Below are 25625 nucleotides of genomic sequence, written 5' to 3' on the forward strand. Positions count from 1 at the left end.
GTGGACAGCAGCCTGGGCATCACCAGAGAGCTAGTTAGAAATGCAGACTCTCAGGCCCCACCTGAACCCACAGAATCAGAATGTTCACTTTAACAGGGTGCCCAGGAGGGTTGTGTGCACTTTACAATTTGAGAAGCCCTGGTGGAGGCAGTGTGGAGCTCTTAATTCCCTGTTTTTAAACCCTGTGTTACCCGCTTCTGAGAAATCTTGGCCCCATCATCCCAGGGACATGAGAAAGACCCAAATCGGGTTGCATCAATTACGTACTCTTTTGCTCTGCATTAGTTTCATATCGTTGCTGTAACAAATTACCACAAACTCAGTGGCTTAAAACAACACAGTCTTATAGTTCTGTAGGTCAGAAGTCTGGTGGGTTCTACTGGTTTCTCTCTTTTAGGTCTCTTAAGGCCAAAATCAAGGTGTCAGTGGGGTTGGGCTCTGGGGGAGAAGCCACTTCCAGTCTCCTTCAGGTTGTTGGTAGAATTCCCTTCCATGTGCTTGTAGGACTGAGGTCCTGTTTCCTTGCTGGCCATTGGCCGGGAGTCAGGCTCAGGTCCTAGAAGCACCCGCGTTTCCTGGCTCTTGACCCCCTCCACTTCCAACTATGAAAACTTCATGCTCTGAATCTCTCCTGCCTCTTCTCCCACTGCATCTCTCTGACTCTCTTGCCCGCCTTGTCCACTTTTCAGGGCCCATGTGATTATACTGGGCCTACCTGGAAAACCTTAAGTCCACCCACAAAGCTCCTTTAGCCGTGTAACGTTAACAGACTCAGGCTCCAGGGATTAGGATGTAGAAATCTTTGGGGGGCAGGGGCAGTATTCTGCTCCATCTCTGAAAAAAAAAATAAGCTGTTCTCATTATTGTAATGACCTTAACATAAAAAATACATCTCTTAACAATAAGAATGGAATGAAATATAACTCTACCCAGAAATCATTATTCATTAGTTCTAGAAAAATTATTTCAAAATAGGACCTTTTTGCCACTCCCCAGGTCTTCAATCTGCTTTCTTTTTCTTCACCCCATATGTATCTGTCTGTCTCCCCCTCTGGAAATGTGCTCCTCAAGTGGCAGGTGCTGGGTCTCATTCCTCTTTGTGTTTCCAGCACCCAGCATGGTACCTGGCACACAGTAGGTGCTTAATGAATGCAGGAGAAATAGCCGTTCATTGTTTCATGCTCAAAAATTGGTGATAAGCAGAGCTAGTGGTATTTATTTTCCTGAAGGGGCTTCTCTATTAACAATTTCAGTAAAATGTTTTAAAATCCCTTGTGTAACTCATAAGGACAGAGAGCAGAATGGTCGTTACCAGGGGCTGGGGGATGGGGGAGGGGGAGATTTGGGGAGATGTTTAAGGGCACAAACTTGCAACTAGTAGATAAACAAGTTCTGGAGAGCTAATGTACAGCATAGTGAATGTAGTCAACAATACTATATTATAAACTATAAAGTTGCTAAGAGACTAGATCTTAATTGTGCTCACCACAAAATAGAAATGGTAATTATGTGACAGGATAGAGGCATTAGCTCACCTACCGTGGTAATCAAACTGCAATATATAAACATATCAAACCAACACTGGTGTACACCTTAAACATACGCAATGTTATATGTCGATTATGTCTCAATTTAAACTTGCCCAGAGTCACACAGCAGGGCAAAGGCACAGTCAGGAGTAGAGCTAGGACTTGGGCCCAGGTAGTCTGTTGAGAAAGCCTGTGATGGTTACACCTACGCCTCTTGGAGCACTCCATTGCCTTTGAAACATTTCTCAGAGATGTCATCCTTGTGCACAGCCTTGAAAGATGAATAGGGATCAGCCAGGTAGGTGTTGTGGGTGGAAGAAGGTGAGAATATGCAAGGGTGTTCTGGATTCTAGAAGCAGCCTGAACTAAAGACATGGGGGTGTGAACCGTCCTGGTGGGGATGGAGGTTTTGAGGAGGGCATGGTGGGAGAGCCAAGTCCCCGCTTTTTCTCTGGGCAGCCCAGGCAGGCGGCCCACCTACTGTAGGATCACCTGCACCCACACTGACCCCTGCTTGGAGCCTGCAGGAATGGCTGGCTGGCTTGTGAGTGGTAGCCGCCCAAATCATGCTAGGAAGCAGTTGTTGGTTGTCTTCTGGGTCAGCTTAAAAAAATCAGTCCTGTTCCACAGACCCTCCCCGATTTCCCCAAAGCCTCTATATGTGGATTTATCCAAGTTCTTCCTGTACATAATCATGCTTCTGGCCCCATCTCTTAGAATAAGAAGTTGTTTAACACCCCCGTTACAGAGTTGCACTTTTTATTTGCCCTGAATTTGTAACCCTTCAGGGTTGGCTCTTAGTGTCTTACATTTCTAAGGTCGCTTTATCTTATTTGTGGACTGTAGGCATATCTCTTTGTAGCCTGAGAAGACCTTTTCTTAATTTGCCTTCAGAAAACAGCCTTTCCCTTGCTTTACTCATTTTCATTGTCCCTCTTGGGGCTTATATAGGTCAGTCTCCTGTAGCTTCCTTAAGGTGGGATGGCAAGAACTTAAGTGTTGCAGGTGATGAGAATGCACTGTGATTTGATAATGCAGAGGTTAGGATGACAGAATAGGGGTTTGCCATTTTTATTGTTATTTTAGTGGAAGAGCAGACAAGTGACTTTGGGGAACTTGTCTTATGCCCAATGGTTTATAGCATCCTTCCAGAAGATGTTTATCATCTTGCTAGTTTTTTCTTTAGTAAGATTCTACAGACACTTAGAACCAAGAGCTTAGAGCCTATCACTTTATAAAGAAGCGTTTAATTTTTTTCGTAAAATGGTCATCTCTCAAAAAAGTCATCTACCGCTTTTCCACTCAGTCGTGTGGCATTTTGAAATCTCCCTAGAGTTGTCATTGGGCTAGCAATTAATTACCTGAAGGAATGATTGTTATCTGCAAATAGAGACATTTCTGTGCCCCCTTTTCCCTATGTGATTTATTAAAATGTGAAATAAAGTTGGTCTCTGGGGTCTCTCCTTTTTATTTCCTCATCCACAGGAGGGCCCATTTAACTAAGCCATTTGCATATATGTCACTAAACATTCCTCAAAGACCGTGGGGGACCCTGTTTTTAAAAGTCATCTTTGCCGTTGGAAATATTAGGAATTTAAATAGTGCTTGCTAACTTCCCTCCCTAAGCTTGTCTGTATCTTACCTTCTCGGAGATTTCTGACTCATTCTTGGCATCTCTACTACAGGTAGCATTTACACCCACTGAGATTTGGAACTACATACTTGTAATCGTTGACTCAACTTTTATTTGGTTATTCTTTTTTTTTTTTTTTTTTGCGGTACATGGGCCTCTCACTGTTGTGGCCTCTCCCGCTGCGGAGCACAGGCTCGGGACGCGCATGCTCAACGGCCATGGCTCACGGGCCTAGCCGCTCCACGCATGTGGGATCTTCCCGGACCGGGGCACGAACCCGTGTCCCCTGCATTGGCAGGCGGACTCTCAACCACTGCGCCACCAGGGAAGCCCTATTTGGCTATTCTTGATTGCCCCTTACTTGTAGAGCTGCCTCTCCCTAGAACATTCAAGAGGAGGATGATAAAAATGGCTGCACTTCACAAGCAGCCTGTACTTTCAGAGCTTGTCATCCAGCAACATAGAACCCCAGCACTGCCCTCAGACTGCTGCCATCAGTCCACTTTTTAATATTAATTGTGCTGCTTATCCTACTCACACAGAACAGATTTCCTAAACCACAAATGAATGTTTGATTGTGCCAGTTACTTTGAAAATGAAATGATGGGGATGTTTGAGTTGGAAAGGCATGCGAAGAGTAGTAAAGGAACGTACTACTTGAGGGCAGAGAAAATAACAGAGATGCTGATTCTGGCTCCCTTTCCCCTGCCCACCACCCCCCCTTCCTAAAGCTGGGAGGGCAAGTTACTAACTGCCTGGAACACAATGCAGGTGCCTGGGTAAGGACCACAAAGAGCCCTTGGCTGGTTTGTCAGGAAACTCAACCAAGCGTGATTTCCCCAGGCCAGCTGTGGGGGACCTGGAAAGTTGGTTTTACAGATGCTTTCTTTAATCTTCTCTATAAATCAATTTTGGCCTGTTAGGATCTAGACTACTTTAGGGTAATTAACCTGCTAAAAGGCACTCTGAGGAAAATTACAGTAAAAATGCCAAAAGAAATTTTGTACTACATTGAGTTGGTCTACTCTCAGACATAACCAAGCCTGTTTCTTTGGGGATTGATTTGTCTGCCTTTTGGACTTATTTGATTTCTTTTAAAATATTACCTCCCGATAAATCTTTGAAATTTTGGTGATACAGGGTGTTTGACTCTGAACTCAAAATCTCTAAAGGTTATGGTTAAAAGGGAAGCTTTTCCCCCTATTTCAATCCCTTTTCTGCAACTAAGTATCTTTCTTCTTGTTTGTTCCTAGGATGGTCCAGATACTGCCAGAGGAAACCGGACAAAGCAGGAGAGTGCATGGCTATTCAGGCTGTGGTACGGCTTTGACCACAAGTATCCTTTTAAGAGGATTCCCTGTATTTGTGCAACATCAATGATGAAATCCTCTTGTTGAGTTGTCAGTGAATGACTTCTGATGAGCAAGGAAAGATGTGTGCTTGCTGCTACAGGTGTAGTCAGTCCTCTCTTGGGACACATGCAATGATCATTCAACCACAGGCAGTCATAACTAGCATCTCTCTGGCCAAGAAGAATGTTTGCACATCATTAGGGTAGCCAGTCCACAGCCTGGTAGACTCACGTGGCACTTCAGAGCTTTGTGTCCAAGGGAAATATGCCTGTGTAGGTGAATTAGTTAAAATTCCACTTGAACCATGCTGTGGTCAGGAAGGGAAGTGGAGGTTGGCCAGTTAATCCATGTGGAGAGGATGATTCCTATTGGCTGAACCGAGTCTGGCCAAGTCTGATCCTGGCCTTAACTGGACCACATGCAAGGCAGACTCTGTTCTAGTAGATTCACTTGGTCCCAGGTGAAAAATTAAAAACCAAAAAGTTACACTTTCATGGTTTCTTAGGTTGACATAGCGGTCAAATGGGTAGGTAGCTTATATATGGTCTTTGGAGACTTTGAAAGTGTTTAAAATTTTTTTATTGACGTAAAGAATACGTATAGGAAAGTACATAAATCATAATTGCTCTGCGAGTTATTGCAAAATAAGTACACTCAATACCAAACGGGTCATGAAACACAAAATTACCAGTTCCCCTCATGCCGTAACCCAATTACTGCCCCTTTCTCCTCCCCAAACATAACCACTCTCCTGACTTCTAGCAACACTTAATAATATTACCTGTTTCTGAACTTTGTATAAATGTGATTATAGAGTGTTTATATTTTAGTATCTGGTTTGTTTGGCTTGACATTATTTGTGCGATTCATCCATGTTCATCTATTTTCATTGCTGTATAGTATTTCATTGTATGACTATATCATAATTTATTTATCATCCTGTTGATGAACATGTAGATTGTTTCTAATTTGGAGCTATGATGAAAAATACCGCCGTGAACATTCTTATACATGTCTTTTGGCGCATGTTTACATACATTTTTTTGGGAATATACCCAGGAGTGAAATTGCTGAGTCATAGGACATGCAAAGGTTCAACTTTAGAAGATGGTGTCAAACAGTTTTATAAAATGGTGGTACCACTTTTCACACTTACCTCTAGCATATGAGAGTTCCATTTGCTCCACATCCTCACTGATGGTTGGTATTGCCAGTCTTGTTAATTTTAGCCCTTCTAGTGGATTTATAGTGGTATTTCATTGTGGTTTTTTTAAATGGAAGTATAGTTGATTTACATATTATATTAGTTTCAGGTGTACAACACAGTGATTCAATATTTTTATAGATTATACTCCTTTGTGGTTTTAATTTGCGTTTACCTAGTGACTAATGAGGTTGAGCACCTTACCATATATTTACTGACCCTTTGGTATGTTCCTTTGTGAAGTGCCTGTTCAAGTCTCTTGCCCATTTTTCTCTTGGGTCATTGGCCTTTTTATTACCGATTTTAAGAGTTCCTTTGTATTCTAGATATTAGTATTTTGCTAGTTATATGTGATAAAAAATATCTTCTCTACTTGTGACTTGCCTTTTCACTTTTAGATAGAATCTTTTGATGAACAAAAGGTCCAATCCAATTTCTTGATCTTATCTGTTCGGTTATTATTGTTTGTGTTCTGTTTTAGAAATCTTTGTCTACTCCAAAGTCATAAAGCCAATTTCCTATGATATCTTCTAGGAGCTTTATTGTTTACCTTCTGTACATCTGTGTTTGTTTTTTTTTTAAATAAGTGACAGACATGAGCAATGAAAAAGTATAGAGAAAATTTGAGATGCTCTAGATGAGGTTATCATCTTCCATCTTTCAGAGGTGATTTACCTTGCATCTGGTCAGTGGCAAGTTTAGGGGAATGAGCAATTCCAGATCACTTTAATCCAATCGGGAATAAAGGTGATATGAATCTGGGCTTCAGTTCCTGTGAGGGTTAGTCTGTTTTCTGTGTGCCCTTTCTTCTAGGGTTCTAACCTAGAGCCTAGAGTATTTATGTAGACTTCCTCAGAAGACCCTGGACTCCAGTTTTTGTCAGATTCACTCTGTTTTTGTGAGTCTGCCAGATGCTCTGCTTAGCTTCTCAGGTGCTTTTAGGGAAAACGTGGCTCACCGTGTGCAGGGCTCACCTCTTGGATTTCCTTTTCCAGACTCTGGCCCTCTTCACTGCCATGGTAGCTTTCTGATGCCATTAAGCAGAAAATTTTGTTGTGTTTTATTTTCCCAGCTTTTCTAGTTAGCCTCAGTTGCAAAGATGGTTCAAATTACCTTGTTTGCTATTAACTAAAATAGAACCCCCCAGGGATTTTTTAAGTTATATGAACTTTGTCTACATTGTAATTCAGAATGCATGTTACTCACTGGGCTTGGAAAGGATGTAGAGAAAATTGGAGAGAGTTCATAGGAGAGTGACAAAATGCTAAAGTGATAGATCATTTGGACAGTAAATGAATAAGGAAACATTGGGCTTGAACTACATTTTAGACTAAATGACATTTAGGCATATACAGAACATTCCATCCAACAACAGAATATACATTCTCCTCAAGTGCACATGGAACATTCTCCAGGATAGATCATATGTTGGGTCACAAAACAAGTCTTAGCAAATTTATGAAAATTGAAATCATACCAAGTATCTTTTCTGACCACAATAGTATGAAACTAGAAATCAGTAACAGGAGAAAAACTGGAAAGTTCACCAATATGTGGACATTAAACAACACACTCCTAAACAATCAATGGGTCAATGGAGAAATCAGAAGAGAAATTTAAAAATTATCTTGAGACTAATGAAAATGGAAACACAACACAGGAAAACTTATGGGATGCAACAAAAGCAGTTTTGAGAGGGAAGTTCATAGTGATAAGTGATACATTAAGTGATACGTTAAGAAAAAAGAAAGATCTCAAACAACCTAACTTTACTCCTCAAGGAACTAGAAAAAGAAGAACAAAGCCCAAAATTAGTAGAAGGAAGGAAATAACAAAGGCCAGAGCAGAAATAAATAAAATAGAGACTCAGAAAACAATAGAAAAGATCAACGAAACTAAGAGTTGGTTTTTTGAAAAGATGAACAAAATTGATAAGCATTTAGTTAGACTAAGAAAAAGAGAAGACTCAAATAAATAACATCAAATGAAAGAGGAGACATTACAACTAATACCACAGAAATATATAGGCTAAGAGACTACTCTGAACAATTATTCACCAAAAATTGTATAACCTAAAAGAAATGGATAAATTCCTAGAAACATGCAACTTACCAAGACTGGATCATGAAGAAATAGAAAATCTGAACAGACCAATACAAGCAAGGACATTGAATTAGTAATTTAAAACCTCACAGCAAAGAAAAGCCCAGGACTATATGGCTTCTCTGGTGAATTCTACCAACCATTTAAAGAAGAATTAATCCGGGAATTCCCTGGAGGTCCAGTGGTTAGGACTCTGGGCTCTCACTGCTGAGGGCCCAGGTTCAATCCCTGGTGGGGGAACTAAGATCCCACAAGCCGTGCAGTGCAGCCAAAAAAAAGAAAAAAGAAAGAAAGAATTAACCCTTCTCAAACTCTTCCAAAAAATTGAAGATGGGGGAATACTCCCAAATTCATTTTTTGAGGCCAGCATGGCCCTGATATTAAAGCCCACCAAGGACACTACAAGAAAAGAAAATTACAAGCCAGTATCCCTGGTGAACATAGATGTAAAAATCTTCAACAAAATACTAAAAATCTGAATTCTATAGCACATTAAAAGGATCAGACATCATAATCAAGTGGGATTTATCCTTGGGGGATGCCACATAATCAATGTGAACACCACAGTAACAAAATAAAAATCATGTGATTGTCTCAATAGATGCAGAAAAAGCATTTGACAAAATCCAGCATTCTTTTATGATAAAAACTCTCAACAACTTAGGTATAGATGGAATGTACCTCAACATAATAAATGCCACATATGACAAACCCACAGCTAACATGATACTCAATGGTGAAAAGCTGAAAGCTTTTCCTGTCAGATCTGGAGCAAGGCAAGGGTGTACACTCTTGCCACGTCTATTCAACACAGTACTGGAAATCCTAACCAGAGCAGTTAGGCAAGAAAAAGAAATAAAAGGCATACAAATCAGAAAGGTAGAAGTAAAATTGTCTCTGCAGATGACATGATCTCACATATAGAAAACCCTAAAGATTCTACCAAGAAATTGCTTGAAGCTTTTAAACTAAATCACTAAAGTTACAGGAGATAATATCAGCATACAAAAATCAGTTGCATTTCTATATACTAACAATGAACTATCCAAAAAAGAAATTAAGAAAACAAATCCATTACAGTAGCATCAAAAACAATAAAATACGGCTTCCCTGGTGGTGCAGTGGTTGAGAGTCCTCCTGCCGATGCAGGGGACATGGGTTCATGCCCCGATCCGGGAAGATCCCACATGCCGCAGAGCAGCTGGGCCCGTGAGCCATGGCCGCTGAGCCTGTGCGTCCGGAGCCTGTGCTCTGCAACGGGAGAGGCCACAAAAGTGAGAGACCTGTGTACTGCAAAAAAAAAAAAAGCAAAAAAAAACACAATAAAATACTTAGGAATAAATTTAACCAAGGAGTGAAGATCTATATACTGAAAATTAAAGAACATTGACAAAAGAAATTGAAAAAGACACAAGTAAACGGAAAGATACCTGTGTTCATGGATTGGAAGAATTAATATTGTTAAAATGTCCACACTGCCGAAAGCGACCTACAGGTTCAGTACAATCTCTATCAAAACTCTGATGGTATTTTTCACAGAAAAAGAAAAACCATCCTAAAATTTATATGGAACCACGAAAGAACCTAAATAGCTAAAGCCATCTTGAGGGAAAAGAACAGAGGTGGAGGCATCACACTTCCTGATTTCAAATTATATTACAAAGGTACTGTAATCAAAAAAGTATGGCATTGGCATAAAAACAGACACACAGATCAAAGGAACAGAATAAGAAGTCCAGAAATAAACCCTTGCATATAGAGTCAAGACCAACATGCCAAGGAAACACAATGGGGAAAGGGAAGTCTCTTTAATAAATGGTGTTAGGAAAACTGGACAGCCACATGCAAAAGAATGAAACTGGACCTCATCTTATACCACTCATAAAAATCAACTCAAAATGGATTAAAAACTTAAATGTAAGACCTGAAACCATAAAACCCCTAGATGAAAACAGAGGGGAAAAGCTCCTTGACATTGGTCTTGGCCCTGATTTTTTGTTGTTGTTGTTGTGTTTGACACCAAAAGCGCAGGCAACAAAAGCAAAAATAAACACGTGTAAAATTTTTTACATCAAACTAAAAAATTTCTGCAAAGCAAAGGAAACCATCAACAAAATGAAAGTCCTAGGATGAAAAAAATTTTTCTGAGCTTAGAATTCTATACCCAAACTGTTAATCAGAAATGAGCAGGGCTTCCCTGGTGGCGCAGTGGTTGTGAGTCCACCTGCCGATGCAGGCGGCGCAGGTTCGTGCCCCGGTCCGGGAGGATCCCACGTGCCGCGGAGTGGCTGGGCCCGTGAGCCATGGCTGCTGAGCCTATGTGTCCGGAGCCTGTGCTCCACAAAAAAAAAAAAAGAGCAAAAAAAAGGAGGGTGGCTTTCAGACATGCAAGAATTCAGAAAGTTTAGCACCATGCAGACTCTATAAGAAGGGGGGAAAATAACATAAGGATTAAACAAAACAAAATCCAACTAAGGGGACAGTGATTTGTTATAACCCAGAAGTGAACAAGATCAAAAAGAAATTAAAAGATCTTTTTTTTTTGCAAGATACTCAAATGTTCTTTTCTAACAAAGTTTAAATGACATTGTATTACATTTCCTTTAATAGTATTCCAACCACTCTGCTTGGTTACAGTGAATAATATTCATAAATTACATTATTACAAGTGCTGCTTATTGGTCTTTAACATTAGGCTCAATCCATAGACAAAGCAGATATTTGCTTATTAGTTACAGAATGCAAATGTTATATATCTACAGTATAAAATTAATTATAAATAAAAATTAGAAAGGAAAAAACTTGAAAAGAGGCAGGAATGTAAATGAATTAAATTTACCATCCTTCATAAGAGGGAGCTAAAAGCTGACTACAGTTTATAAATCAGGAAATAGGTGAAAAAAACTGTATTCTATAAAGTTGTAATGGTAAATTACCAGAAAGACTGGGTGGGAGGGAGGCTTGATATTTCAATTTTGCCCTTCCAACAATCTGAATATTTAAAATCTATCTGTAAATATTTTTTCTCTTTTAAAGAAGTTGTTAGAGGGCCTTCTGTATTTGGGAAGAGCGAGCTTGTCTTTGAACTGCCCAAGACAGGGAACTAAAAGGTAGCCTCTGGGTTCACCGGAACTCTTTTGTATTAGTCATTCTGCAAATCCAGCTGCTGTCAGCTTCTGAGCTGAAGACACAAGGAAACTGATAGGCCTGTAGGGGCTGTTTCTAGGAATGAGGACAGCAGTCAGAGTGGGCTTGTTCTGCTTATAGAGGCCCAGCAGAGCCCGCACATCCTCCTTTGATGAATAATTCCCAGTCAGAATTTTACCCAGGGCTCACCCTTCCATCTCCTCCTGTAGAGAAGCCTTTTCTCTCTCATGCTGCTCTGAATGAAGACAGGAAGTGATGGTGCTCGGAGCAGTCATCAGCTTGGGTACAGACAGCTGTGACTCCTTCTCACCTGCCTTTAAAGTCTCTTGGCCTTTCCTGCATTTGAGGTGGCCCTGTAGGTCTCCACCTTTTCCACATTGCTTTGGCTCTGGGTATCAGAAATGGTCCCAGCTCCATCGTAATGTGACACAGGGCTGCACATTTGCCAGCACAAATATCCGTAGATTGGCAAACCCTGAGCCGGTCTCCACAGAACAGTTGACCTTCATGTTAGAACAGGGGGCTCAATTTAGGGCAGGTTTGCTTCTCAGGGGACACTGGGCCATGTCAGGAGACATTTTTGTTGTCACACCTGAGGGAAGTGTTGGGGGTACTCTAGTGGGCAGAGGCCAGAGATGCTGCTAGGCATCCTACAACGCAGGACAGCCCCCTACGACAAAGGGTGATCTGGCCCACAATGCCACTAGTGTCGAGGTGGAGAAACTGTGCTGGAGAGTCTGGGAGACAGGCAGCAGGTAGAGGGAAGAGTAGTCCTGTATGGGAAGGTGGGAGGTTGAGGTCTGAGTGACCTTCGTGAAACCGTTTTGCCTTTTGCCAAGTCCTTTCAGGTCCTGTCCACCTCGAACTTTTCCACCATGTGACCTCTGGGGGGAGGGGACCCAGGGGCTGTAACATCTCCACTCCCGCTACACGATTTCCTGTTTCCAAAACATGAGCTGGTTGTGTGTCAAAAGCTGGAAGGCTGATCAAAACCAAAATTCTCATTCAGCATAACAAAGAAGGCAGAAGGGTGTTCGAATTAATCAGATATTCTTTTTAACTGAAAATGAGGAACCGCCAACCTGAAAGTTAACAGGTAACATTTAAGGCTGTTGGGGCATAGTTTAATCTTGGATTCAGACTGTTGCAGACTACAGGTACTTTCTGTATTGTACTGGTAAAATGGGGGAAAAGAGGCTTTTTGGGGGTAGAATGCCAGATGATTTACTCTTTGGGATTTCTAAACACATTTTGTTGGGTGTGTGTTTTCTTTGCAGGCACTTTTCCTTAATTCTCTTTTTAAAGTTACTTGAAGCCCATCCTCACACACAGTGGCCCCCCATTAACCACCACTCTCCCAGCCTGGTGTGGCTTGCTCGCTCGATGTCTGACCAGTCCCCAGGTGTACGACGTAAGTACAGCATGGCCAGGTTGCTATGGTAACACTGCAGTTCTGCTATGGCCTTTGCTTTGAATTTCTACCAAACGTGACAGAGAACAGCATCAATGTCTCCTTCTCTTAAAGATAGTTGAGGCTTCCAGCCTCCCCAGCCCCTCCCCATATACAAATGGAATTCCCGTGCCACCTCTGACAAACTGTTTTTAAATTACAAAAAATGGGTCAGATGCCAAGAACACCATTTCCTTAGAACTGCTCCCGGTTTTGTAAAGTGATTTTTAATGCTTATGGTGAGTTTTTAGTGGAATATGAGCCTAGGTAATAATGCTAATTACCTTTCCTTTTATGTTGGAAGGATACAGACCAATAGATTAAAAAGTTACTTTTATAATTTCCCATCCCATTTTATTTAATAAATCTGTCTTATTTTGAATGCTAAATAGTTTGCTCAGTTTGGACCTCTGTGTAAAGTGACAGTGTGGGCCATTTGGATGTGTTTTATCATCAGAAACAAAGGGTAGTGACTCGGAATCGTCACTTCTCCCGCTAAAGAAGCTCCAACTGATTACACTGTTTGATTTTGTTTCACTGGGCTTACGTGTTTCTTTGCCTTCTAGCTCTAGTCTCCTTTAACCAATTTCTAAAGCCTTCCTTCTTACTTAGGTTTTACAAGGGTCACTTTTCATGTCTCTGTAATAGTAAAGTAACTAACCCACTATGAAAACTTTATAAAAACCTTACCTAATCGGAAGCTTACCAACTATTCCTCACACATCAGTTAGGGGTATCTGGCCTACTTTGAACTCAGCATAAACTCAATATACTTCCAGGGACTTAAATTGAAAGTGCTCCCCTGACCACTTCCAGAGCCTGCCCAAGGTTTGCTTCCTGGGGTAATGTTTGGGCTGTGGACTCCCCACAGCCAACCCAAGATGCGGTGACTTGGGCTACAGGCAAGAACCACCCTCTATTCTGCCGTTACTGCCTTGGGCTGGGGTCCTGACTGGGGTCCCAGCCACCTCCAGACACGGAGAGGCCTGCTGCTGAGAGAGTGAGAGCAGAGAGTCTTTGGAAGTTTAACTGAGGAAGCCAGAGGTGAGAGAATGGAGGGGGATCCATGTGGAGTCTAGTGCCGGGTGAGGGCATCAGATGAGCCATTCTCTGGGCTGTTTGACACACTTTTGGGTGGGCCCTCCCATCACCTGGAGGGCGTTTTATACTTCACCAGGATTCTTTGGGAGATATGGAAGATGTTCGTTATTCCTCATTTCCACTAACTGTAAATGAAATTTAGGTTTGAGAACCGCCTAGAAAACAGTGTTCTTCCACCTAACGAAAATGATCTGTGGCTATTTAAATGCACACATTCCCACGACACTCTTGCTTGCAGGTGTTTGCAGGGTTATTTCACTCCATTTCCATAGCAGCCCTCACTGGACAGCTAGTTATGTAACTACACAAACCTTCAGCTGAACAAAACTTTTGTCAATCCTGTCATCTGGAATTCAAGGGTGTGGGATAGTTTTGTCGTCAGCGTAGAACATTTCTTAAGCTTCCATCTGGAACTCCCTCTCCACTGGGTTTTACTACGTCCTTGTTTCTGAGTGACCTTTCCTGGGGTACTATTTGTCTGGGCTTGTGAGTTTCATCATGGAATGGGACAATATCCAGTCTTGTTTTCTCCTGTCAGTGAATTGTGGCCCTGCTTCCCACTGCGAGGGGTCAGAGTGGGCCACACCGGAGCTTCCATCTGGGGGTTCCTCTGTGCTGCTGGGGAAGGAGGGACTTGGCTCCATTTGCAGAATTCCCCACACATGCAGTTGTTCTGTATTCCTCTGTGTCCCCGTGTGGCTCCTAACCTCGAAACAGCAAAATACGTGCCAGGAGAGTCTTCTCCTAAACATTGGGAGCTAAGGAGCCCTGGGAGAGAGATTTTGACAGAGATGAACAAAAACATTACTTAGCACATGTATGAACAGCAGAAATGGAACGTGCTAAAACAGGGAACATGATGTCATCTGTTGTTAAGAAAACCATCATGGAGCAGATGGAGTTTCAGGACTTTCAGAACTACTAATGGGGAGGAGGAAATTGGGGAGTTTGGACTGAGCTTTAGAATTATGCTCTGCCCGAGTCAAGGATGTTTATTGAACTGTACATTTGCTCCCTGCCTCATTCCGGTGAGGGATGGAGGCAGCAATCAAGAGGACTTGCGTGCTTGCCTGTTAAAAAAGCCGGAGCCCTGATTAAGTGGAGTCACACTGTGGAGAGTGGAGAAGCCGACGTCACTGAGAAACAATGCGGAAAACAAGCATGTGCTTGTCACTCTTACGTGCCCAGAGATGGGCCAGAACCCACGGGTCCTCCCTAGGTCAGTGCATTTAACAGGCGTTGGTCTAGCACCTCCTAAGAGGTCAGCAGCGCAAGCAAGGGCGCCAGGAAGAGGAGGAGATCACTGCTCTTCGGTGGTTTCTCACGTAGATGGGGATCCCCGGCCCGGACACGGGAGAATCTACCCCAAACTCGGGCAGCGAGACTGAGTGGGGGCCACATGGCTGTCAGGGAGGTAGGCTCAGCATCCCACACCAAGGAGACCCTGTCGTGTAGAGGCTGAAGGACCGCAAATGCACTTTGAAGGGAGATGGGAAGTAGGAGAGAAAGAACCGTTTACGTGGAGCGGCTGGGAAGCATATGTTTGCCATTCAAGGAAGAAGCTCCCCGTGTTTGACGGCCATGCAGGGGGCCCCTTGCTTTGCTTGTTAAACCATCGGAGGGTGAAAGGTTGTGCCTGACTTTACGCTGCTTCCTGACACTCTCCCCGTAGTCCCATAGTTTCAAGTGGCTGCCACTTAGCCTGCTTTGCTCAGCCTTGTCTGTTCTGCTACCACCGCTGCCTAGCATGAGATGCCCCACCAGTCCTCTTCCCGACGGGGTGATTTTTCACATTTTTTATGTGGGTAGAACCAGTCTAGGGACAGCATAAATCCTAACTCTGCTTCCAAGCAGCTGGACAGCCACAGGCAAATTCCATGGGTTCTCTCAGGTTTTCTTCTCTGTGACCCGAGTGTTTGTGCCCTTCATAGGGAAGGGGTGAGGATCAAATGAGACCTTCTGTGACGTTCCTGGCAGACGTATAATAGATGCTCGAGAAAACGTCCCCTCCCTCTCTGTCCCTTGCTTCATCCACCTGAGGGCTTCCTTCCCATCAGGGTGTTTCTGTGGGGACAGGAAGGAAATCCTAATTATGGCTTATCCTCTTCCCTGAATTGCTGACTAGGACAAAGAGTAGTTCAACTGTAAACCAGGTGGGTTTACGGTGGTTTGTACAGGGCAGGAGGCCGCCTCCAGCCCCGGAAGACCTTCCCAAAGAAGAGAGGACCTGAAACCTATTTGTAGGTTTGCCCAGGGACCTTACTCCTTCCTACCTTTGTGGGTTGGGAAGCCGAAAATTGGAGCTGATCTCCCTTTCTTCCCTTTTGTCACTTTTTGTCCCCAAGCTGTCAGGCATTTAAAATCAGAACTGCTTTCTGGTGTTTGAAGTGCTGGTTCAGCAACAGCCTTACATTGCCTAGCACTCTACAGTTTGCATCCAGTTATCATGCTAGAGGCTCAAGGCAGGCAAGTTTTATGATCCCTCTTTTCAGATGAGGAGCTGAGGTTGGGGTTGGCTTCAGCCCAGGAAAATAGTGGTCTTCCATTTGTTGTTGATGTTTGTGGTGTTTGTTGCACGTTTCAGAACCAAGAGCCGCTGAGAGAGGAAGACTCTGATTTCATCCTGACCGAGGGCGACCTCACCTTGACCTACGGGGACAGCACAGTGACTGCGAACGGCTCCTCAAGCTCCCACGCAGCCCCCACGAACGCCGAGGAGGTGCTGGAACGAGACCTGGGAATGGGAGAGCAGAAGGTTTCCAGCCGGGGCACCCGCCTGGTGTTTCCCCTGGAGGATAACGCGTGACTCCCCGCCCCGAGCCCTGAGTGACAGGGTAGGCCCACTGGCGGGGTGAGGATAGCTGCGAGCTTGACGTGGGGCCTTGACTGAATGGAACTAAACACTTCTATTTTATTGGGGTCTGAAGATATCTTCACATTTAAAACTTAACCCAAGACGCAGCTAGTGGGGCTAAAGTGTCTCTAAATCAAGACAAATGCAGACCTATTCCCACTTTGTTCACATAGTAGTGCGCTGTTCGGAGTTAAACAAACAAACAAACTAATAGCATGCTTTAATGCTCTCTTCACTCATTCACCTGCAGATCTGAACAAGATGTGGCAGGTTGAAGAACTCCTGGGGGTTCTTCCCAGGAGAGGCTTCATATCCAGATACAGAGATGCAGGTCTAGCTGGTTGTAGGAATAGCAAGGGGGGGAACAGGCTAGAAAAAGACCGTGAAGGAAGGCAGTTGAGATTGGACCTCCAAGGATTGTGAGAAGCTGGTGTTAAACGGGCCAGAAAACATGAAAAAGCAATTTGAGTGGAGGCTCCAGCAGCGAGGCTGCGTGACTGCACCCTCCTATCAGGATTCCTGCCCTTTTTGGCTACCTGTGTTTCCTCTAGACTGAAGGTTGGAAAATATGTCCATGAACATTTCAACATGGGGGAACGAATTCCAATTCCTTCTCTGGAAATCTCCATAAAGAAGAAGTTACTGAAATGTTTGAAACCAAAGGCAAAATAGTGTTATACTGTTGTTTTTAATTAATCTGAGGACAGGAGAAACTGTTTAGAAACTGATGGTGATATCACCGCAAAAATCAGTCAGTTCTTGAAGGCTCCCATATGAGCTGACTGCCTGGAAAACGATTAATAGGACTGGGTTCTATTGTGGATTTAGAAATAACACCACAATTTGTGGGGTGCAATTTTACCTAGGGAAGAGAAGGCAGTAAGAAGCCTAAGAGGGAACAAGCTAGTATTCGGAGGGAAGAAATCTCACTGCAAACAAAACTAACTGCAAAAAAAATACAAGATAGTATTCTTACGACTGAGTAGAATTCCAAACTTTGAGCTAATAAATACATGAGATTTCAGTGGCCACGTGGGGAATCAGAGGCAAGTCAATGAAAAGTTCAGCATTATTCACCTTGATGGAAGGTTCTGTCTACTGTAGACAGATTAAGAATCCAGATGTCTTGACATTGAATGCCATGTAGAGAAGGGCCATTTTCTTGGTATCTGGGGAGCCTTGCACCAGCTTAATGTGTAAGTGTGCTTTAAAATTTAGGTTTTTAGCTTGGGTTCTTTGTGGATGAGCTGTTCCACCTGCCCGCACCTGCAGTAGGTGAAATACTGAGAGAACTCTTGGAAACCAAGTTTGAGATTCTCCCCATGTCTCTATGCTTCAGTGCTAGTATATTTGAAAACCCAATTTCTAAAAAATGCTTTCATAAAATGTGGGCATTTTTCTTATTATGGCAGACAAAATAGTGGCCCAGTTCAGTCTAGGACACCCATAATGAAGTCAGTCATTTAATCTTCTTGACTCGCATTTTTAATGGTTAATTTTTAAATAAGACATTACTTGATACTTTGTTTTTGAATTGATAATTTATGCAAACCAGGAAAATTTTATTATTAGGTTAAGCCATATGAAATTGCTGACATTCAACCATTTAAAAAAAATAGGGCAATTTCATATGGTTCAATATAATATAATTGAATCATTTTTATTCCCCTCTTTCCTTCGTATCTACACTAAAGTCCATTTTGATTTTATGGTCATCCATGGGCTTTGTCCTCTTCACTGCAAACATTTTATTCTAACCTACTTAAATATAAGTAAATGGAGATTTGCTAAGGCTAAAAGTTAGCTAGGTTTGTAATTATGTGGTTGGATTTTTTATTCAGTGGATCAGAGTGAATCACTGACCTGTCGTCCTAATTTTGGTTTGCAAGATGTGGAGATTAATCCTGACCTTACCAGGGGTCATGGGAAGTGAGTCCACTCATCAACATGCTTCCACCTCTCAGAAGCATCATGCCTGTGCTGAGTGGCAAAAAAGTAGGCCTGAAATCACCTCACTCAAGGCTGAGTGTGTGTTGCCAGTCTGGCAGAAATCAGATCGAAACTGCTAAGTAATGGTACATCCAGCTGAAGAAAGTTCCCCTGAGAGAGTAATCCCAAGTCATCTTATAAACATGTTTGTTCTGGGTTAAGGGGATGACAGTTCAGTAGTCGAATGCTCTAGAGCACAGGTTCTCAACCCTGGCTGCACATTAGGATTACCTGGCCAGTTTTTAAAACTATTGATGCTAGGGCCCTACCCTCAGAGATTCAGATTCAGTAGGTTTGGGGTGGGGCCTGGCTGCCATGCTTTGTTCTAGATCCTCAAGGATTCTAATACACAGCTAGGGTTGAGAGCCTCTAGTCTAGAACTTGCAGTGGACCCTATTTGGAACCTTAAAGAATGGCCTAGCAATGAACGTTTTATTTTAGTTGTTAGTCATGTGGAACAAACAGTTGTTGATCGGTAATACAGACTGGGCAGCTGTGAGAGTTTCATGCTAATCTTTGCAGAAGTCAGGAATGTACCTCTTAAAGTGCAACCTAGGGCTTCCCTGGTGGTGCAGTGGTTGAGAGTCCGCCTGCCGATGCAGGGGACGCGGGTTCGTGCCCCGGTCCGGGAAGATCCCACATGCCGCGGAGCAGCTGGGCCCGTGAGCCATGGCCGCTGAGCCTGCGCGTCTGGAGCCTGTGCTCCACAACGGGAGAGGCCACAACAGTGAGAGGCCCGCATACCACACACACACACAAAAAAGTGCAACCTAAAAGGTCACTTTTGAAAACCTTAGAGCGTGAGAAGGAGAGATGGGCAACTTGAGTGTATGTTTGGCGGGGGGGGATTAAAAACCTGTCATGTTTGCCCCCATCTGTGGGAAAAAAGGGGTTTTGTCTTAACTGAGCTGCAGACTAATCAAATGTGAAGGTTTCTGAGATGGTATCTTTGCAGTTTAACCTGAGATTATATTAATAGTCCCCATTGCAGTCAAGTGAACTTTCTTTCTCTTCACACTTTGCTTGTCCCCATGCCTGCATCCACGATGGACTCCTCAGGGTAAGGATGGGCCCATTTATTGCCTGAGCAGAGGCCCCGTATTAAGTGGAAAGTTGTGATCACTTTGCTGTCACGTGGGGGTGGTGTCGGTAGCAGGTGATTAAGGAGATGCAAACTTTTGTGTAGCACTGACACAGGAAAGACAAAAACGCCTGCAATTCCTTTTCATACTCTTTTGGGGGACTACAAGGAGAACTGAACTAAAGAAGGAAATTTGGAATTTAAAGAAATTTGGTATTTCTTCCTAGGAAACAGGTATAGGAAGGGCATATGTGATTAAGTGGACTCTGACCATCAGGACTCAGAGTGACCAGACAAAGCATTGATGCCCTGCAGCCCAAAATCACGCTGCGACATCAAATGTTTCATCAAGCAAACAGCAAGGCGCTCTTTACGCCGTGTTCTCTAGACCTGAAAATGTCCTTCATGGTTCAGTTGACAAAATCTCTTTAGAAAACCTGAAAAAACGTTATCTCAGCTATCCGCGAACATTTCAGTCTCGGGCAAAGAAGTAATGGTTCTTTCCAAAACAGAAGTCTGTTTCACGCACACACCTCCCACCCCCCATCATAGCTCTCCCTTTCTATGTCCAGAGTGGAAGTTAATGTTATCATGTCAGCTATTTAATGTGAACAAAATGATTGCTAAATGTAGAAACACCGCTGATGCGCTCAGGGGAGGTTGCTGGCAGGGCAAACAAGCAACTCATCAGAGGGGAAAATCATCCGCTTGGAAACCTACCTTGGTACCCATTGCGAGTTCTAAGAGGTAGATCAGAAAGCTGATTTTCCCATCTGCTATAAAATGCAATCTGGACTGAGAGCATCTGGAAAGTCAGCTTTCTGATTCAGTAAGTATATGACTCCTTATTCCACTTCAGAAATGGGACACTTGACAGGTTTCGTGCCTGCTTTTTGATGTTGCTTCTGTAGGTGAATTAGTGTAGGAGCTAGTCTGTCAAATACAGTAGACTGGTATCATTGAATTCTGATCTCTTCTGTTGTTTTTTTAAATGAGAATCTGGCTCACCAGTGTCAATTGCTGCGTTCTGATACAGTAAATTGAGGGCATCTAGTGGCCAAGAGTTAGAGTTTAGAAACGACCCACCTGAATGCTGCTTTCACCATGTGGATACCTCAAAAGACCTTCCCTCTTTCTAAAACCTAATAAGAACAATCTACAGAGAAATATTCTGGAAACCAATGCTAGTGTCTAACGAGGAAAAGCAAGTAGGCTCTTTGACAAGCCTTTCAAAACGAGACCTAGAAAGAAACCATTTTTTTCCAGTTCCAAGTTTCATAAGCAGAGTTTTTATAAATTAACAAACCCATCTTGTCAGCCAGTGCTAGCAGAAATTGTAAAGAGCAAAACCAAAGTTTTTGATGTCAGTTTTATTTTTGTAAGCAGGGTATAGTCTAACCATGGCCCACATGGCACACACAGGCAGCCAGTTTTCTGCTACATGAACCTTGGAAAAGATGAGAAGGGAGGGCTGCCTGTTCTGCTGCCCTTTGTAAAGGTGTGTACCAGACATGAGAGTGCTCGGGAGAGGGAGAGGTTACCTTCTCATCCTGATGGCCACCTTTTCAAATGGGTTCACAGAACTGCCACATGTCATGGTCAGCTCAACTCTTGGCCAGTGGAAAATTATCTGGGCCTGTATGTGTTGGGGGAACTCAGGTGGAAAAGGACTTGGAAACAGCGTGAAGAACTCTACATCTGCTGTCTAAAGCACTTCAAAAAAGTTAAGATCCCAGTGTTACTGGCTGAGTATCTAGCTGCATGGACATTTGGGGGTTGACTTTAGTTGTGATTATTCCAGCTTTGGGCTTTGGAGAAGCAGTGGGATGATTTTCAGTCATGCGGGTGTTAAGTCTATGGATTTGGAATTTGTCCCTGAAATCACTCATTCGAAGTATGACTTCATGGTAGGGTCACCTCCTAGGTTTTTTATTTTTTACATAAAATACATCTGGTACTTCTTACTTAGGAAGTTTTACTATGTCTATTAAAATGATTAAATGGGAAGGCCACCAAGATTCATTTAATAGCTGAAAAGCAGTTTTTTAAATAGAATAGGATGAATTTAATATGGGCTGATGTGACCTTCTGGGGAATTTTTTTATAGAGAGCTTACATACTGTAATTGGGGAAATTTTTGTCTTTTACTTCCATTCAACAGTAGCAAACTGGTGGCTTTATAAAATTAACATAGGATGTTATATAAACATGTTATATAAAATAATATTAAAGTATGTCTAACTGTGAAAAAGTGAAGACTTGGAGTTATCGGCAACCTTTATTTATGTGCAATAAGAAAAACTGGAGTTAGGCCCCCAAAGTGCTCCCTTTCCCTAGCATTTTACTTAATGTTTGCCTTTGTGTATATGTTTAGATTGATATTATAAAGCTAGCTACATGTTTTCCTGCCTTTACTGATATTTAACACATTTTTCTCAAAGCTTTTTTTTTTAACAAAACTCAAAATAAAAAGATTAACTGGGTGAGCTCATCTTGCTTTGTATTTCTAAAAGTATTGTCCGTTAGTAGAAGAATGCAGTATGATCCTGTTCTTAGTCTGTTTCTTTCCCTCACAGAGAGGTTCTGTTCTGGGTGGAAGCTATTCCTCTCCAACTTCATTTAGAACAGAGATTGACAAATTACGGCAGCCCCTGGACCAAATCCAGCCTACTGCTTGTTTTTGTAAATAAAGTTTTATTGGCACACACTCCACTCACTCATTTGCATACTGTCTGTGACTGCTTTCACGCAGAGCTGAGGAGTTGTAACAGCAGTGAACAACTAGCTGCTCATAAAGCCTGAACTATGTACTATCAGGGTCTTTACAGAAAAGTTTTTTGCTGACCCCGAATTGAGATGCTTGAAACTTTTTAGTTTTAAAATTAGATCTAAAAATCACAGCAACAGATTTTTTTTTTAGATGTTAAAAATGTGCCTTAGGATGAAAAGAAACACTTTAAACCTGGTCTCTGCCTGTGACTTCTCCTGGCCTGCAATCATCTTTAACAGGCTTTGAGTGTTGGCTAGTTGCTAAGATTATTGAGCTCGCTATGGTTTCCTTCATAGTCTTTGTGTTCTTTTGTATGTAGACTAGCTTTTCCCTAAACCATGCAATTGAACTACATCATAACAGAGCAAAACTAAATCTTGTCATTAACAGTGACTCCAGAGTCATTTAATAATATAATTTACAAAAACATCATATAGAACAATTTAAAAGCAAAAATTTCTTTCAGTTCATTAGGGTTCTCCCACCCCAGGGAGAGAAATTACTTTTTAAAAATCCATTCAAGGGTCGGGGTGAGGGGAGCTATTTGAATTAGAGCTGGATGAGTCAGATTTTAAAAAATACCACCCAGACCTTTTATTTAATATTAAGTAATTTAATCAAGATACACAGGACTGCACTTGAACCTTATTCACATTGATGTTTTGTCCAGACACCTGCTGATGGGAAATGGTACCAAATCACGTCTCTTCTTTGTTCTGAGAACGCCTTGTTGACATGGCTCCAGCAGAGGCAGGGTCAGGCTGGGAACTAAAGCTCTTCCTATTTTATTGCCATAATTATCCACATTGCACTGTCACTTCCTTACTGGAAACTTCATCTCAACCAATGTGTCAGTCATTATTTAACAGCTCATAATATTCCTGCTCCGCAGAATAGCACAGCAGTTGGTACCAAGTCAAGCCCCAGTCTCTGACAGTGTGATAGACTGCCTCCACAGCATGGCTTCTCCAATGCTGGGACAACGTGCTGAGTGGCCTGGTTCGTGGTGACTGACCTGGAAGGGAAGGAACAAAGGATGTTTGAACTTCACAACACAGAAATCCACGGAAAGCCTGTTGAACCTTGATGACATAAGGCCTCTTAAATATGAAACCTATAATCTTCCCTACCTAAGCTGCATTATCCAATGCTGTAGACCCATACAGAATCAGTATCTATCATTTCTGCTTGTGACCCAAGAGGTGTTTGGTGAGGATAAAGATGGGGGCACCTCTCTTAGTGTGACTGTGCTTTCCGCAGCTGCTGCTGTGGGGCGCCTGTTGAGAAGAAAACTTTCTGAGACCTGCTGGGTAGAGTGGGGTAAGGGCTGGGACTGAAGCTGTACCTTTAGGCACCGACCATGTAACCATCCACCTTTCACTTGTGTACTGGTTCGTATGTGCGAAATAAATCATGCCAACAACGATCAGCTGTTCTGTAAAACTGAGGCTGTATATAAGCAACGAGTCCAGCTTCCTACCTCTGTGGGATCTGGGCTTTTTCCATCTTCCATTAAAACACATTGCTGCATCACTTTATGGGAGCGGCAAAGGGTGAACTGACGATGTTCATGCTAGTTCTGCCACCGGTTTCTGGCTTTCTTGTGATCCTTCCTCTGACCCCGGATATGTGCCAAATTTGACATCATTTTCTAATGTAGTAAAACTTGATAGAACTACTGATGCAGCAGAGTTTGGGTAAGGAGCACTTTCAAGGTGATTAAAAATGTGCAATAAAGATTCACATTAAGCATTAGACAAGAACTGATTTCATAAATGCCTTGAGGCCTGTCTCATGACCTTTAGCATTCTGTTAGTACTGGTTATTTACATAAAGAAAGAGCCAGCATGTCAAATTTCAGTTGAATTTAGTTTAATAAAAACCAATTTCCAGACAGGCTGACTGTGGTTCCAGGTAAGGTAGAATAGATGCATTGCTCCTTATTCCTCCCACAAAGTGTAACTAAAATTCCCAAATATATTTATAAGATGAAGATAAGACTCTGAAGGATAGGAAAAACAAGCTGGACTGACTAGGGACCTTGGGAGTTGAGGAACAACACAGGTGTGAGTTGCCTGGGTTTTCTTTTTGCCTCCTCAATATCCTAGGATGGATGCTGAAGAACCAGCAGGCCAGAAATACCAATGGCCATAGACCATAAAAGCCCCATGAAAAGCCTGTTATCTCTAGCCAAAGGGCAGGGAAAGGGTCAGCCTAGAAAGAACCCAAGCACCTCAAAAAAAAAAAATCCCCCCTCCTGTCAGCAGAGGCCTAGGGGAAGCCAGGGCTTCTGGACTACCACCCCCATCTGGCAATAACCAGGTGATGCACCCCTTCTTCTACCAGCACATTGTCAGTGGAGGCCTGCTAAAATAAATAAAATTCAGAGATTCATAATATATGTTCAAATGTATGCCAAATGTTTAGGATACAATAAAAAAAAATCACTTGTCAAACCAAGAACCAGGGAGATTTTTGACTTGAATGAGAGAAGACACCTGACAGATGCCAACACTGAAACAACACAGATACTGAAATTATCCAAGAAGGATTTTAAGCTACCATCGTAAAAATACTTCAATTAGCAGTTACACACTTGAAGCAAAAAAAAAAAATTCCTGGCAAAGAAATATAATATAAAAACGAAAGAGGAACCAAATGGAAAATTTAGAACTGTAAAATACAATAACCAAAATTTTAAAAGCTCACTGGATGGGCCAAATTGCAGATTACAGATGACAGTAAAGAATTAGTGAGTCTGAAAATATAACTATAGAAATTACCCAATCTGAACAAAAGAGAGAAAGTAGAGTGAAAAAAGATGAACAGGGCATCAGGGACCTGTGGTACTACAATAAATGATCTAGTGTTCATTTTTTTAAAATCAGAGTTCCAGAAAGAGGGGATAGCGATTGAGGCTGAAAAAGTACTTGAATAAATACGGCTAAAAATTTCCCACATTCGGCAAAAGACCTACAGATTCAAGAGGTTGGGTGAACCCCAACAAAACCCCAAAGAAATCTACACCAAGATACAGCATAATCAAATTTCGGGAAAGTAAAGACAAAGAAAAAATCTTGAAAGCAACTAGAGAGAAATGATGCACTACTTATGGAAACAATGATTTGAATGCCAGTGGATTTCATATCTGAAACCATGGAGGCCAGAAGGAAGTGGCATGACATTTTTCAAGAGCTGAAAGAAAATAACTGTCAACTCAGACTTCTATATTCCATGATAATATCCTTCAGGAATGAATGTGAAATAAAGACATTCTCAGATGAAGGAAGCTAAGAGAACTTATTGCCAATAGAACTGCTGTAAAAGAACTGCTAAAGGAAGTTTTTCCAGCAGAAAAGAAAGGATAAAAGAAGGAAACTTGAAACATCATGAAGAATGAACAGAAAGGATA

At 42.3% G+C, this 25625-nt stretch overlaps 2 protein-coding genes across 4 annotated transcripts in view; one reads left to right on the forward strand and one right to left on the reverse strand.

Annotated features, from left to right (window-relative positions):
• SLC9A7 (solute carrier family 9 member A7) overlaps positions 1-23659 on the forward strand; it is a 147725-nt gene extending 124066 nt beyond the window's left edge. Inside the window, exons 15-18 of one of the 3 annotated variants that reach the window (XM_060137519.1) lie at positions 4416-4498; positions 12274-12379; positions 16104-16370; positions 23106-23659. In XM_060137519.1, coding sequence (XP_059993502.1) covers positions 4416-4498; positions 12274-12379; positions 16104-16325 — 411 coding nt within the window. In that variant the 3' untranslated portion in view covers positions 16326-16370; positions 23106-23659. The remainder of the gene's footprint in view (positions 1-4415; positions 4499-12273; positions 12380-16103; positions 16371-23105) is intronic. The other 2 variants (XM_060137520.1, XM_060137518.1) reach the window with 2 other exon arrangements.
• The window catches only part of CHST7 (carbohydrate sulfotransferase 7), a 30965-nt gene continuing 27930 nt past the window's right edge, over positions 22591-25625 (reverse strand). Inside the window, exon 2 of the mRNA XM_060137522.1 lies at positions 22591-23228. The gene's annotated coding sequence lies outside the window, so the exon portion shown is untranslated. The remainder of the gene's footprint in view (positions 23229-25625) is intronic.

This window comes from Lagenorhynchus albirostris, chromosome X, assembly GCF_949774975.1.
Source record: "Lagenorhynchus albirostris chromosome X, mLagAlb1.1, whole genome shotgun sequence".
NCBI lineage: Eukaryota > Metazoa > Chordata > Mammalia > Artiodactyla > Delphinidae > Lagenorhynchus > Lagenorhynchus albirostris.